We start from the raw sequence: 18,990 nt of genomic DNA, 5'->3' as shown, positions 1-18,990 counted from the left end.
GTTGCACTGGATATTGCTTCCCGTATTAAAGCAGAATTCATTGCCGCCAAACCAAAAGGATTAAAAGACACTGAAAGAGCATGACCGTCTTCATCTTCCATCCTCCTTGTGTTTTACCACCTTGGGAAGGGAAGGTATCAACAGCCTCTGGGCAGCACAGTTCTGCCTCTGACTCAGCCAGAGCTGCCCAATTTGGAACTTTTCTTCTACCCACAGAAATTCTGGAGATCCCCCACACCTCCAGCTGGAGGCACGGCAAAGGAGCACGTTGTGCGGCGTGCGCGCGCGTGTGTAAACTGCTCGGGGGGGGGAAGATGCTAACAGAACGTCCTTATTTGTCTGTGAAGAGGAGTGAAAACATGAAGGTTGCTATTTCGGTCTAGTCCATGGCTTGAAATATGGAGAGAGCACACAGAGCACTAAAAATATTTTGCCTGATTTTAAGTTGAGAGGGACTCAACTGGGGCAGCAAACATTGAAAACACTGGAACTGGAACACTTCTTTCTGCTCCCAAAACAAAGCGACACTCCAAAGATTCACATCAGTTGCACGTACGTCGGTTTAATAAAATAAAACCATTTGCATTCACTGTGCAGTATTTATTACCACTGGCACAGAGAAGCAAAACACCATAGTTAGGTACACAGAGTGATGTAAGCAGTCTCAAGTCTCACAGCATCTGATAACGGCCCCAAGGCAAGCAGAAGAGAAAAGCGATGCATTAAAGATTTCTGTAATCAGTGATTCTCAAAGATACAAAATTCAACTGCGAATGTGCCTTTCATACACAGATAGTCTCTAACAGACAAGTGTATTATGTGGGCAGTGCATAATAAGAATAAACTGCAAAAACATCAGAAAACAGTCTGAAAAGCAAGAACAGTGCACAAGAATACATAATTTTTAAAAAGTTTTGGGTTTCGTTGTTGGTTTTAATTTATTAATAACAAAAAGCTAGCAGGTGTCTAGCTGGAAATAAGTCAGACTTATAAAAATTCTGTGGAACAAAACGGCGCTAGATCAGTCCTATTAAAAACCCCCTACGCTGGAAAAATCATCACCAGCATTACCAGCTCTTCGTCCATTTAACTGATGGAATTGTATTTTCATGTTGATGAACTGAAGACGACAGGGAAGTTGAACACATTTGGAGACCTTAAGTGAACTAGGATGTTCTCCAAGGTTTTCAGAGCACAAAAAATTAGGCTTGTCCATTTGCAGCAGAGACGCTAACCGCTTTTTATGTTAGAGAAAGCTGTAGTTAGGTAGTTTTATTACTTAATCAGAGACTTAAACACAAGAAGTATTTAAAAGCTTCAGATTCAATTATATTATACTGCATTATTTTTTATATATCTATGTATTTATACACACATATAAAAATAAACCCTGGAAATGTAGCTACCTGTAAAATGATGACAGGCAGAAGTTAATATAAATTTATAAACCCAGTAATAAATAGTTCTCAATACCAACAAACATGGACATTAGATGCAAATGCCAACACAATGCATTTAACAGGCGTCCGAAGTCACAAGATCAATGTTTCTCAACCTACGCTGAGGTCATCCCAATTATTTAAAAGGATGAGATGCATATGAATTTTCCAGTATATTCTTCCCACCCCAAGGAGCATCATCTTTTAACAGCCCGGAGAGGATTTCTAAAAACATCTCTACTTGCAAGCCTCCAGCAGGTGAACAAACTCCAGCAGAAAATGGCAATGACATTCACTGAAATTTTGGTAAAGGCAGTGTGAGCAGGAACATGGCATGGTAAAAATCTGCACATCAGAATCCCTGAGAGTTCTGTTAAGTTTAGGACTTCGTGCAAAAGTTCAATTTAAGCAGATGCTAGAGGCTTTTCTAAAGGCAGTAACATGCGCTCACACAGCATCTCTTAAAGTCTTTCGAAGTTCTTGCAAATAGAGCTTGTAACGTTCACTTACAGTGATATCCAGAAGCAAGCAGTTGTTCCATCATTTTACAGTTCATAACTATAGAGAATAAGTCAGATTTAAGGAAGATCAGGAACACAAAGTACAACGGGGCCCAGAGACCCAAGGGAAGTTTGCAGATCTCTGACTATTAATAACCTGTTTACACAAACAGAAGTTGTTCTTGCAATTATGAATAATGTTAATGTCAACCATTTGACAGAATAAAAAATAACAACATTGAAAGAGGTAATTTTGCTTAACTTACACATTCAAAACACTACAAAAGGAGGCTCTTAAAAAAAAAAAACAAAAAACAAATAAAACTCTTGCCTTTGTTATTCTGCTTTCCAAGCAAACACAACAAATCCAGTGGACATTACCTTATGAACATCCGAGCAAGAAAACGATGGATCTGGGCAATATTAATCTGATTTGCCATCTGTTTCAATAAACTATGCATTTTCACCTGTCGAGACAGATGGCACTTTGACAAAGCCATTTAAAAATACTATACGAAAAACACTGAAAGATGCTGAGGCAATCACCTACTGTAATAAATGGCACAAATCCAACAGTAGCAGTCATGCATATGAAATAATCAGGCCTCTGTGCAACTGCTGTCTTCAGAAAAGATTGTGCAGTTTGTCATTTACATATGCAGACAGGTAAATTAATCCAAAGGAAAAATTAAGTGAAATACGCCTCAAGGATAAAAAAGAAGCCTGCCCATCACATCGAGCTTTTACAACTACAGAAAGCATTTTATGTTCTTTGTTTTTTTTAAAGCAAATCTCTATGCCAATAGTTAAAATTCAGTAACACAGATGATTACTTAGTTAAGTATCCCATATCCATAGATTTTGCTTAGTTGAGTATCCCATATCCATAGATGATTATTTAGTTGAGTATCCCATATCCATAGATTTTGCTGCTGACTTACTAGCTAGATACCCAATACAAGCACTTGTCAGAGAAGCAAGACACAGCAGTAAGACTCATCTGCACACACCTCATTTCACAACGCACTTTAAACCCCTCAGATAAAATTAAGGGCAATATTATCACAAAGAATAATTTAAAAGGATTAGGGAAAACCCCTGTAGAATAAACTAATGCAGCACTTGGTAACTATTTTCTTACTTTCATAAAGAATAATTACAGAAATAATAATTTTACTTTGTTCTTTCTCTAACTGCAAAATTAATCACTAGTCTCAGCTCTCTCAAACTGCCTGCGCTGAATCTCGTATTTTCACAGGCCTGGATCACCAGGCAACGTGGAGCTTCCAGGAATGCAAATATTGCAAAACGTACTTGATATTCTAACACAAATATACAGATTATGATGAAGCAAATCAGACTTACCCAGTCAATCATTTCCATCACAATAATCATTCCTAACTCATGAGTGAAAGAAACATTGTGCACACAAACAAAAAACCCAGCTCCAACTGATTTTTTCTGCTTGCCATCAAGATAACTCATCATCTAACACAATTCTGAAGATTAAGTTCTTTAAAAACTTAACTAGAAAAATTTAAAGCAGGACACTTTTTTTCTCTGTGACAATAAACAAGATATTCCAGATTTCATAAGACTTGTCTCATGCTTGATTCAATTCAGTGTCAAAGAAAGAGGGAATTGCACTGGAGCTGCTTGGCTCGTTTGGAGAGTCTCCCACAGCTGCTAATGAAGAGATAAATAGGTGTAGAAGCCTACCCATTGACTGAGCCCCAACGCAAGAGCACTGCGAGACAAACGTACCGAGGGTATACGGCAGCCAAAGAGAAAATTTATACTAGAGGACTGTGCAGACAACACAGAATTTGCTCCTGTGTGTTTATGGAAGAGCAGAAGCAGCACCTGCTATGAACGCATGCAATAGCACGGGCAGGAAAAGGAGTACATTTGCCTACAAAACCCCCAAAGACGTGAGGTAAAATGGGCATTTTCAGGTTTGCCCACAGAAACCATTCTGAAAGCAGAGAAAGGTTCAAATACTGACACAAACTGTTGTCTTTTGTGGGTTCCCTTTATATGTTAATTAAAGCATAAATCTGGATGCTAAGGAGATACAATGTTTTCATGCTTGCTGTTGAAGCAGACGACATGAAATAAGAGCCTACAACAATCGAACATAAAAACCAGCACAAACATGAGCATTAAGTCAACGTACAGATTTGCTCCCGAGGAACAATACCTTAACAACATCACACCTACGAACTCTAAACACGCAGAGTAAGCTTATTTCTGCAGATTATTGTTCTGGGGAGTCTGACATTCAGTAATCACTTTCAATAAGAATGAGGAATAGTTGCAAAAAAGGAAAAGGAAAAAAAGCACAACAGCACAACAGCACTCTGCTTTTAATGAATGTAAGCAATTTGTTAAATCTAGAATGAAAGGCACTGGAACATAACCCATTGCTCTAGGCAGGAGTTAACCAACATTATTTGAGTTTCTTTCGAGATGCTTCACATGTACCTTGTGCACGAGAAAAAAAAAGCCATGCAAGAGGCATGCTTTTCACCATAGGGAAGAATTTGCCAAAGGATTTCCAGGAAAATAAACTGGTGGTGGTGAAACCTACTCCCTCCAACCTGCAATCCTATGACACAAAATTCATTAAAAATTGGACTCCTAGCTACATCGCTAAGTAAGTATCTCAACAGCTCATAAATTCCAACAATTTGGACTTAACATAAGCTAACATAAGTACTTTCTTTGCAGCTGTCTAACATCTGTAACCATGTCTATATATGCAGCATAGCCAATACAAAGATTAGTTGTTCTACCTCAGTTTAAAGAACAATTTAATGGATGCAAGCAAATAGGGGGAGATCCCTGAACCCAGGGATCCACCTTCACAGGTCCGAGAACACCAACATGTTGTTTCTCCTGGATTTCCAAAGGATACAGTCGGCACCTCCACTGAACTCCATGGACCTGTCTGGGAATTATCAACAGAGTGAAAGAAATGTCACTGCAAAAAGAGGGGTTAGCCAAGAAAGCTCTTTGGCACATAGACTACTGGGGAGAGTGCCTGATGTTTGAGAGTCCCAGGAGGGTGAGCAACAGCAATACTTCTTCCTTTAAAGCTAATCTATAAGGATATAAGAGCCTTCTCAATCTGCAGTATATAGTTTACCCAAAGAACGCAGTTAAAAACTTAAAACGAAAACAGCTTGTATTGTCTAAATGAAGTGCAGCAGCTGGTTGCCTATTAGTAAGCATAAAACCAATGCCAGGACGGCACCAACAGCCACATAATGAGGTTTCTAGAGGCTACTCATGGTTGTGAAAGTTCCTGGATAGACTGACCATCCCATAATTGCTCCATATTACCCATAGGAACAAAGTTAAATGAACTGAGAAGGGCAGGCCTTACTGTAAGTCATTATCACTAACCACAACTGTCAGAACAATTCCAGTAACTTACTAATGGACTGTATCGGCATTTCCTCAAATTTTACATGCTGCATGCAGAACCAGCATTCAGCAGGAGCACTGTTTGCATTATTTCCTCTGGTTTAAAACATAGAATTTAGATTATACCTTTAACTAAAGGGAAACACCCCCCCCAAACCAAGCAACACAGCCTTTGATATCCTGAAGGCTGATCTGATGAAAAATGAGCTCTACCAAGATAAACTGTCATTACTGATTTGCTGGGCACACACAGACAAGACAGATGCACAATTTACAAGAAACACAAGCTGTTTATAATTGGTATTGTAACAAAAAAGATTGTGCCACTTTTCTAGCTCAGTGGTTTTTGACTAAAGCTAGACAAAGCTAAAAAAATTGTTCTACTACTCACACTCCTAAGTAACCAAGAAAAGAGAAAACAAGGGGGAATGTCTTCCAGAAGAGTCCCATCATATAAACAACACTGTAATTAATATCTTTTTCATTTCCAGTGAAGCTAACACAGAAATGAAGGGAGAGTTATTCCTAGGCTGACAACCCAATTTTAATTTAGTATGAAACCCTAAAACACACGTTGACAGAAATGTATTCTGCTTCCTAACTGCATTTTCACCTGCTGTGGTTTTGAGGGTTTGTTTGGGAGATGTAGAAAGCTACATGGCTTTCATCCAGGACTTGGCTGAAGTACCTAACGACACAACTATCTACCTGCCTGTTTATTAAGTTTCAGAAAATGATTCTTAAAACTGCGTAGTGAACTATACAATATAAAGAACACCTGTGGTTCCAAATTTAAAGTGCACACTATATTTAAACCATCTACAATCCAAATTCGGGATGTGATTCATTAATGGGTGAAGATCTCAACATTTTTCTTCGAACCCAATTTCACTCTGTTCTTAGGCTTGTCTTTTTCTCTAAGGCTGAGCAAGATGCATTCTTCCAGAAGCGTGACTATACTCAATATAAACAAGTCTCTCAAGTGAGAGGAAAGCACTCTCCATATTTCACTTGACAACAAAACTAAGGTCCTTGAAAGGTTGTAAGCAAAATTGTATTATCAGGTTAAAATAGGCATGCTTTAGTGGGAATTTGGGTCTAGCTCTGCTTACCAGCATGGATTTGATAGAAAGTATCCTCAGCGGATGGGAGTTGATGCCTTTTATCAAACCGCTGGTAAAGCGACACACTAAGATACCTGCATAGCCTACCACACAGCAGCCAAGAATGACGAGAACCTCATTCTGATGCATTAGTACAGAGGTTCAACTTAAATAAACTCAAAAATGACATTTACACAGTAATATAACAACTTTCCAGAGGTACACTCTGTATTTGAGAAAAATGGAAAAAAATCACTATTTAACATCAAATGAAATTCAACAGCTTGTTTTTACTGGAAGTTCCAACAGCAAATAATGAGCAAGCATTTCTGGCCTTAAAGAAGAAGGAAGTACACAGCTACACTGACAAAAATGACACGTCACATTAGAAGAATGAGAGATTCTCAGATTCCACATGAGAAATTCTATAAAACTCCACAACTGTTGATTCTGTTCAAAAGATGCACCTACTTTTCAGAACCAACCCATGTAAGAAGGATTTCAGTACTTGTCAAAGTCCTAATTTCAATACAGACCTGGGGGGGGAGCTGTCCTAGTTAAGGAACAGTGTTGAAAGGAAAGCTAAAAACAAATAAAACATGCATCACTGACTTGTTTATTTCTGAAACGAGCAAGAAACTTCAGAAGCAAAACACAGAGCTCTGAAGTTTGAAGTGTGGTTTTATTTCTCTCCCTCTCCCCAAATCAAGGGCATAGCGTTGTTGCTAAGGTGAAGCCCAGAACCGAGATCCAGAGCAGAGTCCCAACCACCCGTGTTCCGTGATATATTCGGGTAATCTTTCACACTGTGTTATGAGGGTTTGGTCTTTAGTTTCTGCAGACATTCAAAAAGACTTAGGATAGTTTCTGTAGCCGCTTTCCTGGGGGTAGATGGAAGTTCATGCATAAACCTTCACATTTTATACAGATGAAAAGCAAACGAGTTTGAGATTCTTAATGCTAACACCTGTGTGACTGCATCCTTTGTCACCTGGATAATTCAGTTTTGTAGTGGGAGTTACAAAGGAAGTCCCCAAACTGGGTTTTGTGCATGCATGTGGTGGGCTTGTTGAGTTTTTTTTTTGGATTCCCCTCCCCCTCTTCTTCAAATATAATTCATCTTAGACATACTGAAGTATAAAAATACCACAACAGTCATCAATGTCAAAGAAATTATTGATTACAGTAGTTTTTAAAGCAATCCAACTATAAGGAAAGCATGCAAATAAACCTTGCGAGACAAATATAACCTTTGGTTTAGTGTTTTGGGGTAGGTTTATTTTTTTAAGTCCTAAATAAAGCACGGGAAGATGAAAAGCACTAGTTGATTTTACTCTAATGAAGCTCAAGCTATTTTTAGAGGGAAAACCTCTTTTAAATCCTGAAGTGCTTGGCTGATTTTCACGTTCTTTTATTAAGTTATTTATAAATAATAACGATACCCAGGAGAGCATCTTCCTTCATTGCCTGCAAGCTTTGAACCTCCCCAAATTCTCATTAAAGTACTTCAATAACTTGCTCATACAGTCATATAATTACAGTCCCATAATAAGCAGTGAAGCTTCTTTTTTGCAGAAGACATGAACCGTCTCCCTCACTGAGGAATATTTACTATTAAAATAAGGAAATAGAGAAGTTGTGCTCAGTCTGGTGGTGTAGTTAAGTATATGATATGCCCAAGTCTCGTATTCAGTCTCGGACTCTTACAGGGGAAGCTGATCCAGCCACTTATGAAGTGGCCTTGTGTCATTCTGCCATCAATCTTCAAGAGAGAGGTTCTGCCAGCAGGCTTAGAGATAAAACCCATTCAGTTCCACATACAAGGCTAAAGGAAGGAATCACTGATGCACAACTGCAATTGAGAAAACTCTGCAGCAATAGGAGACAGAGCAGAAAGAAAAAACAGAATTGTATTTTGAAACAGCATTACAGTACAAGTCGTTGTGCATGTTTAAGTAAGCTTTTACAATACCAAAAATCCTCCTCTGTTCAAATCCCTTCTTTGAAAAGCACTTTATTTGTGCTGCCACTCAGAGCGGATAGCCCTACCCAAAAAATCCGTATTATGGATATTCAATGGTAAGTCAGTCAGTAAGGTAATTACCGCAGTCATCCTGCCTGGCTAGCTGAGGCACTAGCACGCACTTTTAATGCAATAGTTTCCCAAACTTCCTTATTCCAGAAACAAAGAAAACAAGTCAACGGTATGTAACTGCATTTGGGAAAACAGCGACAGACCATCACCAGAGCTCTTGCAATTAATGGCCAGCACAGAAACATTTTAACCCAGATTCCTCAATCTCTCCTTCCACTCATCTTCCAGAGAAAGTGCTGCAGCCTTCCATTACTACTGCACAGCGAGTCTGCAGCCAAATTACACCGTATTCAGTGCTTCTTGGCAAACAGTCCAAACCAAGGCCACGGACAGTGCGTATTGTCCTTTCATAGCAGATCTGTTGTTTTTTCATAACTGCTATAAAGCAAGGAAAATTATTCATTATCAAGTGCTGCTTCAGTTAAAATCTGTATTAAAATCAAGAGAATGGAGTGACAAGAACACCACATTCTGCTTTGACACGAACAAAAAATAAGTTTAATTTAGAGGCAAGTTTTGCAATTAAAAAAACCCTTATTGGGCCTAACTGAAGTGGAGCTCAGCAGTTTTGAGGCTGCAGAGCCGGCAGCCAGCAGGCACCCAGGGAAGAGGCTCATCGCACTCTTCCCTCCCTGCTGCTTCCCCAGCCACCTTGGGAAGGAAAAAGGAATTGGTGAATTAGCTGTTTTTCCTACAGTCTCTTTCTTTCCAAGAGAAGATGAAGGAGATGCAGTGGTGAACCATGTATCAGCCAGAGCAGTTACTGTCCAGGCATCTTGTGTCCTCCCCCTGCAACTGGAGGCGAGGGAGGGAATGGAAGGGGAGACAAGAGAAGATCTCTGGTTTTAATCCAATACTGACGGTCCACTGAAATCCACAGGAACCTGAGCAGCAGCAGCACAGTGAATGGCAATCAGGGCGTGCGGAGCAGAGAACGGGGATAACAAAGAAAAGGAAATTAAACTAAGGTAGAAAATTGGTAGCTTTTTCCCAGAGATCAACGTACCTGTAATCAAAACCCCTGTAAGGTGTCTCAGTATCTCATTAAGCAGACTTCTCCATGCAAATCAATACTGAAGTGAAAATTTGTAAGCAACATCAATATTTAGAAGAAAAACAGTCAACAAGTCACTCCCTCTATTAAGATCTGGACTGTATTAGGAACAAAGTCTGAAAGCAGTTTCCTGGTGATCATTCTCTCCTTGAATGTGGCCATTTCTGCCCAAACAACAACAGGAAATTTGAAACAGTTCTGCTGAAAAATAAAATGCAATAACAATAGTAATAACAATATTTAGTATTTCAGAGTACTTCACATATATGAAGTACTGCACAAACATTAATTTATCCTAATCATCTCCGTGAATCAGGTATGTATTATTAATAGCACCATTACACAACTGCTGCAGATTCCCGTTATTTCTTTTGCTCCCTTCTCTTATTCCTCTTTTTTCTTTCACATGCAGAGCACATCCCTCTGATTTGTTTGCCCTCCTCCTTTTCTCCTTCAAAGTTTCCCACCCACCTACTCTGGCACCCTTACCCTCTCTGTCCCCAGTGCTACACATTTTAAGACACACAGAGGTGTTTTACGTCCTTAGCTAACCTGAACGCTTTGAGCAGGTTCCTCTCATCTACCTGCACCACTTACACCTGATACTCTAAGCTGAAAATTTTTTTACTGGATAGACTGATAGCCTGCATAGCAAGACTCACCAGAAACATGCAGTCATCTGACAACATTTAAAAACACAGCTAATGATATCTGCACCACCACAGGCACCTGCTTCACCACCAGCCATTTCTTTTGGAAAAGGACAAATGCCTTAATTTTTGAGCACTGGAGCTGAGTAAAAAAGCAGTAGTCATACAGTGGCCCTACAGTGACAGAACAAGTCTACTACAGCAAATGCTGGCGGCCACTAAATGGTCTAGTTCTCATCTAGTTTTACAAGGAATTTGTCATAGGTAATAAAATCTGTAATTTCCATCTAAATCTTGGAAGCTTTCATCAATTTTTACACAAGTTCATCAGTATCACCTGATATGATATCATTCACATACAATGCAAGTACTAACGCAAGGGAAATTTTCACTCGCATACACACACAATATTGCAAATTTAATCACACACATTAGTCCCTTCTTTGCTGACTTAGGCTGTAACTCATCAATAACTGCAGAATTTCTCAGGGCAAACGCTAAGTTGACAGGACTCTTTCCTCTGAGGCAGCACTTTTCAGAGCAGTTTTTAAAATGCTAAGCTAGATCTATTCATCAAACTTGTTTTCTTTAGATGGAAAACAGTATTACAAGAAAAAGAATGACTTGTTTACCTCCCTGGCCAAAAGCATACAGACAGAAAAAGATGAGACAAACACCTTTACTGAATGGCACACACCCGAAAAAACAAGCATTCGACAATCAACTGCAAACAGGACCACACTAGATTTGGTATTTCTTTAAGCATCTGACATGCCAAGAGATCTGAGGTGTTAGTTAAAATATTAACAGGGCATCAGTATTCGACAAGACCTGTCTTCCAGCCTCATGTTAATTAACAGGTGTTAAAATTTTTATTAAAAAATTTAGGCATTATTGTTTTTCTTTACAGAGGTAGGTAAAACTATCCTTATATTATCTCTATAGAAATTAAGTAGCAAACAGAGACTTAGAAACTTTATGCCTCCCACCTACAGTCAATAAAATTTCTAGACCTATCTCCTTTCCCAATAAAACTCAAAATCAGCTGATTTATAAAATGAATTGAACCAGCAGCAAAGCTTTCAGTCGAAGAGAGAGGAACACGATACGCTTTCTCTAACCCTCCCAGAAGCGGGGTGCAGCAGTGCAGAGCCCCCATGCCCCCGGACCGAGGGCTGCCCCGGCAGCACCACCATCCTGACGTGAAAGTGCACAGCACCCTTGTGCCAGCAGCACTGATGCAGCAGCCGGCCCCACCCAGGGCAAGCGAATCCAAATGGATGCACAATCCTCACGGCTTAATGGACAGCAGTTTTATGTATTACAGGCATAGCAAGGGTTTGCGCAGCGCTTCAGCTGTTGTAATTCCCTTGGTGCTTAATATACGTCAGATCCTTTTATTCATCAAAACTTTGGACTCGCAGATTTTTTTTTATTTCCCTCACTTTTTTACTATTACCTACATACGTAAAATTAAGACAGACAGATTCTCCTTCGTTCTTAGTCCTTCCAGAAGAGATGATGTTCAAAATGTGACAGAAAAATAAAAAGCCAGATTTCGACAAAAAGCAAAAGTCCAGCTTCTCTCCAAAGTCCCTCCCGGAGAAGAGCTTTCTGGCTCTCCTCCTCTTACTCCCAAGCGAGATACCACCACAAACAATACTGCCTGGGGCTGCCAGCATGCTTTTTAAAGAGCGTTCACAGAAAACGCCGCCAAGAGTAAACTCAAGTTTCCGCTCATCCTGTCTCACATGGTAGTGCATAAAGAAAAAGGCTGACAGACGAGTCTGCTACTCTGCAGTGGGGCAATAGCTCATACATTCTCCATTATCACATCATGGAATAAATATGTAATAGGTTAAAGTACTTAATATCATAAATTAAGCAGGGTCAAGACCAAGCGAACGCTCCAATATTCAATAGGCATATATCATTCCTGTGGCATTATTTCATTATTTTGCAGCATACAATAATACACTTGCAAAGTTTATGTTCTCATCTCCATTTTTCAAGCTCTTTTAATAGGTTTCACAACTTCACTAAAAATACGCTTGAATTTTTACCTTTGAGTCCCTGTGACAATGTATATATATTTATCATGTAGTTCCATCACTTAGTCTAGCACCATGATTTACTGCGCTGCAAATATTCAGCATGAAGGCTCACACAAAGCTTGTCAGCTTATCCTAGGAGCATGTCTGGTGTCATCTGCCAGCTCCTGTTGATTTCTCGGGACCTTTTGCTAGCTTTTACAGCTTTTTGGCATTAATAGCTCATTAACTGCTTTCTCTGAAGACAAATATGTTGAAACTCTAATAATTTCCTCTGCCAGTATCTTTCTGAGCTTACTGATTCTAAATTGAAAAGTTTTGAACATCTTGCGAGCTTTGATTTCTCGCCAAGGTTGTCTTCTGCTTCTATACCAGATTTCTTCATATACCTTACAGTTATCCCCCCCTTGCAGTAGTATTCCATGATTAGTTTTGGCCCTGTTTCCTAAAGATCCTGAACTCACTTATTTCTTGTTTTCTTTTTCTCAGTGTTGTGTTTGTTTTTTTTTTAAGTCTTGACATTTTCAAATAATCACCTAGAAGATAGCTTGACTGTTTCTCAAACTGCCTTATTTAATTCTATTTTTCATGCAATTTTATCCTAAAAACATACTGGAGAGTTTAGCATGTTTAAAGAGATCAAAGTAATCAGTGCCTCAGCGAATGCTAGGCACAAATTCTGAAGACCTCTGCCAGATAACGTTTACAAAATGGTTTAAGTTTTTCTCTCTTCATTGTTTCAAACTTTTCAAAGTAGTGCGCTCAGAGGAACGTCAGTTTCTTAGAACTATATTTTACAACTCCAGAAATTTTATTTGTAGCCTTCTTTAACAAAACGCCAAATGTATAAAAGTATTTACCACCCCTCCAATAAAAAACAAAGCAAAACAAAAAACCCCAAACACAACATCGAGAAAGAATCAGGTTTAGTCAGATTAACTGACATTAATTCTTCAAAGTACAACATTTCAGGTAACATTCACCTCCAAAACATTAAGATTGGTTTTTTTCCCAGAAATTTTACATTTCCTGATCGTGCATGCTTAATAACAAATTCAACCTAACAAAAGTCATAATTCAAGCTTTAAATCAATTAATTTCTAAGTTTTAAAGAAAATTGAGGATGAAGTGGTGGTAAGCCACAATCGAAAAATTTGGTTTTAATTTCCTGTAAAAGCTTTTTGTGCAGTTCTGGCTAGAAGTTTAAGTTATCTTTAAGAAAGAACATCTGAGAAAGCCACGGGTAATTATTTATTTATTTGTTTTCTTAAATGAAAGCCTGCCCTCTTGTGCAAGACTGAGGTTTAGCATGACTAAAGTCAAGAACACAGAAGCACGAAGATCAGTGCTTCTTCTTGACTATCTATAAAGCATGAACCTTCCAGCCCTCTTCTATCGGAGCATGCTGCTTTTGCTGAACGGGGAACACAGAAAGCAGCTACTGATAATCTAATGCCCTCTCTGCAACACAAATAAAAAGAAAGTGCTTTCTATTTTGCTTGTTATCTTGCCCAATAACCTAGAGTCAATTTGCAAATATGTAAGTGCACAGGTAATTTTGGAATTAGTCTCTTCCATCACGTTTTGTACACATTCAGTAGAAACAAAAGGAAAAAACAGTTCTTCTCTGTCTGACTCTGACAAATGAAGAAGAAAGGGAAAAATAGCTGAATCATTGGGACTTTCTGTTTTGTTTTTTAACCATTCAGTAGAGACAAAAGGAAAAAAAGGTTCTGACTGACAAATAAAGAAACAGAAAGGGAAAACCAGCTCAATCACTGGAACTTTCCGTTTTGTTTTTTAAACCTTATCCCAGCTAGTATACTGTAAAGGCATCTCCTTCCCTAAGAGAGGACGCCAAGCATGAAGTATGAGTCACAAGTGACTTGCCAAAGCCCGCTGAAGACAACATATAGATGTCACTTAGTGTTGACAAGATCCTAAAGCCACAATCACTGAAAACTACCACGGCTACTACCTACTATATGCGCTTCACAGTCAGCATAAGCAATAAACGTTTATCCAGCTGCATAAGCGGCAGCACTGTCACAAAATACACAGTGCAAGGCATTCGTTGTGGACATACATATCTACAAATAGACAAGGCTTTCACACATACTTGAAATTAAGAATGCTTCATCCCCCAGAAACGTTAGGCACCTCCAACGTAAGTAAATAACAAATAACACCTACTTTCGAAGGTGTTCGTGTTCCTTCAGGAATAGTTCTGTTCTTCTGTTATTCACGCCAGACCCACTTTTGTATGATCTGAAACCCAGCAACAAAACAAAACAGAATCTTACCACAACCTTAGTAAGAGTTGTGAATTCAAGTAACTTTTTTTGCTTTATTCAGAGCACAGACAAATAAGCTATGTCAAGTATTCTCCTACAGGAGGGTTTCCACCTCCTCCCTCTGAGGACAGTCCCACACCATTGGTATAACAAACAATACAACTTACTCGATATCTTTTCGTACTGATCCCAACAGATTCTCCCTTTCTCGTATTGCCAAAAAGTTCGCTTTGGTTTTGTGGAATTCGTGCGTATAATCCTGGAATAAAACAATTATTCCAAAATTAGGATCCTGAGATCAATTTAACAACACAATATACTCAAGTAAGATCCAACCATCTTTTAAAATGTTACCTGTTCTCTAATACAAAGTGCAAGAACAACTTAGGAAATTAACATAAAAAATGCTCGGAAGTTAATGCAAAGTATTTTTAAAACTCACTGCTCTTACAGTAGTTCCTAACTTTTGACAGCTACAGCTAAGATCATGGAGGGAAATCCACTGCAATTCCTTCTCCCAATTTCATGTATCTTCACCTTCCTGATGAATTATCATTTTGTGTTGCAATTTCCCATTACTGGTTGCATCAGAAGCCCCAGTAAAACCTACTTATTTGGTGTGGTGAAGATGTTCTTGGGTTTATTTTGTTAAGTTACACCAGATGAAAAAAAAGTCTTTTCTGAACAGTGAAGATGACTTTTTTTTTTTTTTAATATGTTCAAGTTGCAATTTTACATTTGAAAACATTTCAGGCATCTAATACTTCTCAAAAAACAATTTAACTGGCAACCGGCATCCACCAAAACCATTGTAAACGTTCAGCACTATTTTTCATACAAATGCTATGGCTTTTACAAAACACTATGCTTTTTACATTGTATTGCACAGATACAAACCAGAAATCAAACCATACGTGACCAGCCAAACAAAACATGCATTTTTAACCTTACTATGCCCTGAAAACATCACCAGTTTGAAACATGGTTGATTTATAACTACTACTAATTAGTAGCTTTAGCCATCACATTTCCTTCAACTCCCTTTATCAGTTTAGATGGTTTTACAATCATATTTTCTTAAGTGTGATGCTCCCTCTCATACCGCTATGTGACAGACCACACAGACAAGATAATTCATTACAGCACCTTTCCCCTTTTGCTATATAAAAGACACCTACATAAGAAGGCATGCTTTACTGTTCTCAGTTAGGTACTAGTCACCAATATGACACTAAAAATGCTATTTTTTTCAACTCAGAGTTCACTGGTTGGGGTGTCTGGAGAGAAGAAAAGTGAGCTGGGATCGGTGGCGTTTAAATCTTCTGGTAAGACATTCAAGCGTGCTGCGACACCAGCACTGCTAATAATTATAGCAAACAAAGAAACAAAATAAAAGCAAGCAGGACACACGTTTGTTACCTGCAATATGTCTCTGTGACGCTGTAACGTATGCATCAGTGCAGCATTCAGGGACGGGACTCCTGCACTATTTGTGTATTCTGCCATTTTGTCATTTATTCCAGTAAGCTAGAGGAAGAAAAAAAAACAAAACAAAACCATGAAATGGCTTATTCTTGTAAGAAAGTTACAATGCATAAGTTGAAGGAGCCAGCTCTGACAACAGACGCATACCTTCAGAAACACTTGTCTAACACCCACAGTAGTATTTCCTGACATTCATCACAGAAACTTGTACTGCAATATTTCCTAGATGCTGAAGTAAAACCACAGTAACTTGAGTTACCTTTCCCAGAAGTTGTTCAATCTCCACAGCCATGGTCTCAAACATTCTGTCCTGGCTTGATCCATTTAAGAGAGGAGTTGTGTCAGAGCTAAGGGAAAAGAGGAGGAGCAGTTACTGAAAAGTACATCATCTTTTCATGAATGCAAGAAATAAGGAAACACTAGTGTTAGGTGCTGGCAAGCTCCGCTACCCAGGTTTCCTAGAGAGATGAATTAAGCGCAGAAAAATTACATTTTCTCATCGTACATGTCTTTAACTCTTATCTGAACTAATGACATAGTATCACCTGGGGAAAATAGAACCTCTCCTTGGAAGATATGCCTGACACCAACACCTGTCTACTACCAGCACGTGTCTAGCACCAATGCACTTCTGTCTTCAACTTTTAAGCTTGATTTATTTATTTATTGGCAGGAGGGAGCACTGCACTATTAGCATGTTGCACCACCGACATAATTACACCTGAACAACACTGCGTTACGACAACCCACTGACCTATTAAGCAGTCAGTGTTCTACGGAGCAATACAAACCACATAATTTATCACAATTACAGTCCCATACCGTACACCTTCCCTACATGCTTTTTAAGATAAACTAAAACCACAATGAGAAGTCATGTCTAAGCAACAGAACAGAAGCACAACACAGGGTACGCCAACCTGAAGAAGTATGACAACTAATACCTTCCAGAGACTCCTCTGCTTTGGTAATCTACCATAACTAGAATAAGAGAAGTAAGTTTTGCACAGGACAGCAAAAATAACTACAACAATCAGATTACGCAGCAAGTAACAGCACAGAGCCAGAAACAAGAAAGAGACTAGGACTCTGATTCAGGAGTAACATGATCATTCTTGAGGCTCTCTCAGGCTCCCAGAACCAGAAATTCATGCAAAGGTTCAAAATTTATTCAATCATCAAATAAATAAATAAAAATACCAACACACATACATGCGGTAGTCACACTCACAACTGATACACAGTGTTGGGACCCACAGTTAATAGGCAAAGAATGGCAGCTTTTAAAGGTTGCGCACAGGGACAGAGAAGTTGATGATCAGTGCTGTGGAACTGCAGGAAAGACCTCAACTCTGGCCCATAAGCTAGAAAGACTTGAGAAGTTTTATCACATTAATTCTTGAGTCGAACATGAATCTGCCTAAAGCAAACAGAAACTATTCAGATATATACATGTGTATGTATGTATCTGGTTCCTATATACATAAAAACATATATATATAGCTCTCACTGTTATTACTCATCTTAGGAGAAAGCCAGAAAAAAACAGCTGCCCCTCGTGAAGGGAGGGCTGGTCCTCTGTGCAAGCCTAGACCAGTCACAGCTGCTCAGTGCTCCAGCTCCCTTATCATAGAAACAGGGATCACAAATACCACACCAGCCCACCTGGGAGGCGTAAGGCTAAATTCCCCTAAAACTGAAGTCCCTGAAAACCCTTTGCTAGTTTAATACAAGAAAAACTGGAAAATAAGCCAATGTAGCAAGTATTAAAGAGCCCTATCGTCGGTTTGCACACTAACCCCACAGCGACAAACCAACGTTTCAATTCAGCTTCCCCCAGTGACACACCTGCTCTCACGACGCACCACTGCAGCCCACACACCTGACTCACACGCCAATATCGCTCAACATCGCGTCAAGACCAACACCACCATCGCAGCATCCAGAAGTGCTGAAATGAGCTTCTTAAGAAGCTAAGCATGAAAGCCGCAGGTGGGAACAGCATTAAGCAAATTATAAAACCGAACCAAGTACCACAAGCAGCATTTAAAACGTAAAGAAACGGGCTAGTACCTATACCTGTCGCGCCTTCCGTCTCGGGTGCTGCTGTAGCTGGTGCAGAGTTTGCTGAAGGAGACCAGCTTCAGGTCCAGCTCGTTCTCCAGCTGCCTCGCCTGCTTCCTGAGATCTGCACAGGGCGGCCGAGAGCAAGCGAGAAGTCACAAACCCGCACGGTGACCCGACGCGTTCCGGACGCAGGCTGCTGGGGAACCCCACCGGGAAAGGGGGACCGGCCACGGGGGCCCTCACGGAAGGGGGAGCCCCCCAGGCTGGAAGCGGGGGGTTCACGGCTGGACACCCGCAGGCCCTGTCCCACACGACCGCGAGGGTCCAGCGCGGGGTGCCGCCCCCCCTCACCGCGGGCCCCGGGGCCTCCCCGCCGCGGGGCTCAGCCAGGGAACCGACGCCTCATGGCTGAGGGGCCGACGGGGCCACCGCAGCCTTCGGGCGGCGCCGGCCCCCCCGGAGGCGGGCAGAGGGGACCCGGAGGCGGTTCCAGCCCGCCCGGGCCGGGCTGTGCCCCGGGAGGGCCCCGCGGCGCGCAGCCGCCCCATCCCCGCCGCCCTCAGGCCCCACTCGCCTTCCCAGTAGTTGCTGCTCCCCGCCGCCATCTTTGTTGTCCAACGTCAGCCGCGGCCCGGCCACACCGCGCCGCCGAGAAGAGCGGACCAGAGCGTCTTCCGACAGCCGCGGCGCCCGACGGGACGGGCGGACCTCCCGCTGCAGCACCCCCTAGCGGCTGGGCGGCGCCTCGCCCCGGCGCTCCCTGTGCAGCGCCGAGCACCGGGCGGGACGGGAGGCCCCGGCCCCGGCCCCGGCCCCCCCCCGG

The 18,990-nt window shown here is 40.7% G+C and overlaps 1 protein-coding gene across 18 annotated transcripts in view; it reads right to left on the bottom strand.

The window, feature by feature from the left end:
* GOSR1 (golgi SNAP receptor complex member 1) overlaps positions 1-18,862 on the bottom strand; it is a 48,032-nt gene extending 29,170 nt beyond the window's left edge. For 16 of the 18 annotated variants that reach the window (XM_087751372.1, XM_087751375.1, XM_087751377.1 and 13 more), the window contains exons 1-6: positions 18,742-18,862; positions 18,174-18,288; positions 16,360-16,447; positions 16,035-16,142; positions 14,783-14,874; positions 14,515-14,589 (exon numbers count right to left, since the gene is read on the bottom strand). In XM_087751372.1, the coding sequence (XP_087607498.1) occupies positions 14,515-14,589; positions 14,783-14,874; positions 16,035-16,142; positions 16,360-16,447; positions 18,174-18,288; positions 18,742-18,772 (509 nt within the window). In that variant the 5' untranslated portion in view covers positions 18,773-18,862. Of the gene's footprint in view, positions 1-6,060; positions 9,451-14,514; positions 14,590-14,782; positions 14,875-16,034; positions 16,143-16,359; positions 16,448-18,173; positions 18,289-18,741 lie in introns of those variants that run through there. The other 2 variants (XM_087751389.1, XM_087751387.1) reach the window with 2 other exon arrangements.
* Between the last annotated feature and the right edge of the window lie 128 nt (positions 18,863-18,990).

This window comes from Nipponia nippon, unplaced genomic scaffold, assembly GCF_047370975.1.
Source record: "Nipponia nippon isolate SJK-2023a ecotype South Korea unplaced genomic scaffold, ASM4737097v1 scaffold_15, whole genome shotgun sequence".
In the NCBI taxonomy this organism is placed as follows: domain Eukaryota; kingdom Metazoa; phylum Chordata; class Aves; order Pelecaniformes; family Threskiornithidae; genus Nipponia; species Nipponia nippon.
This window is presented reverse-complemented; position numbering and strand designations above follow the sequence as displayed.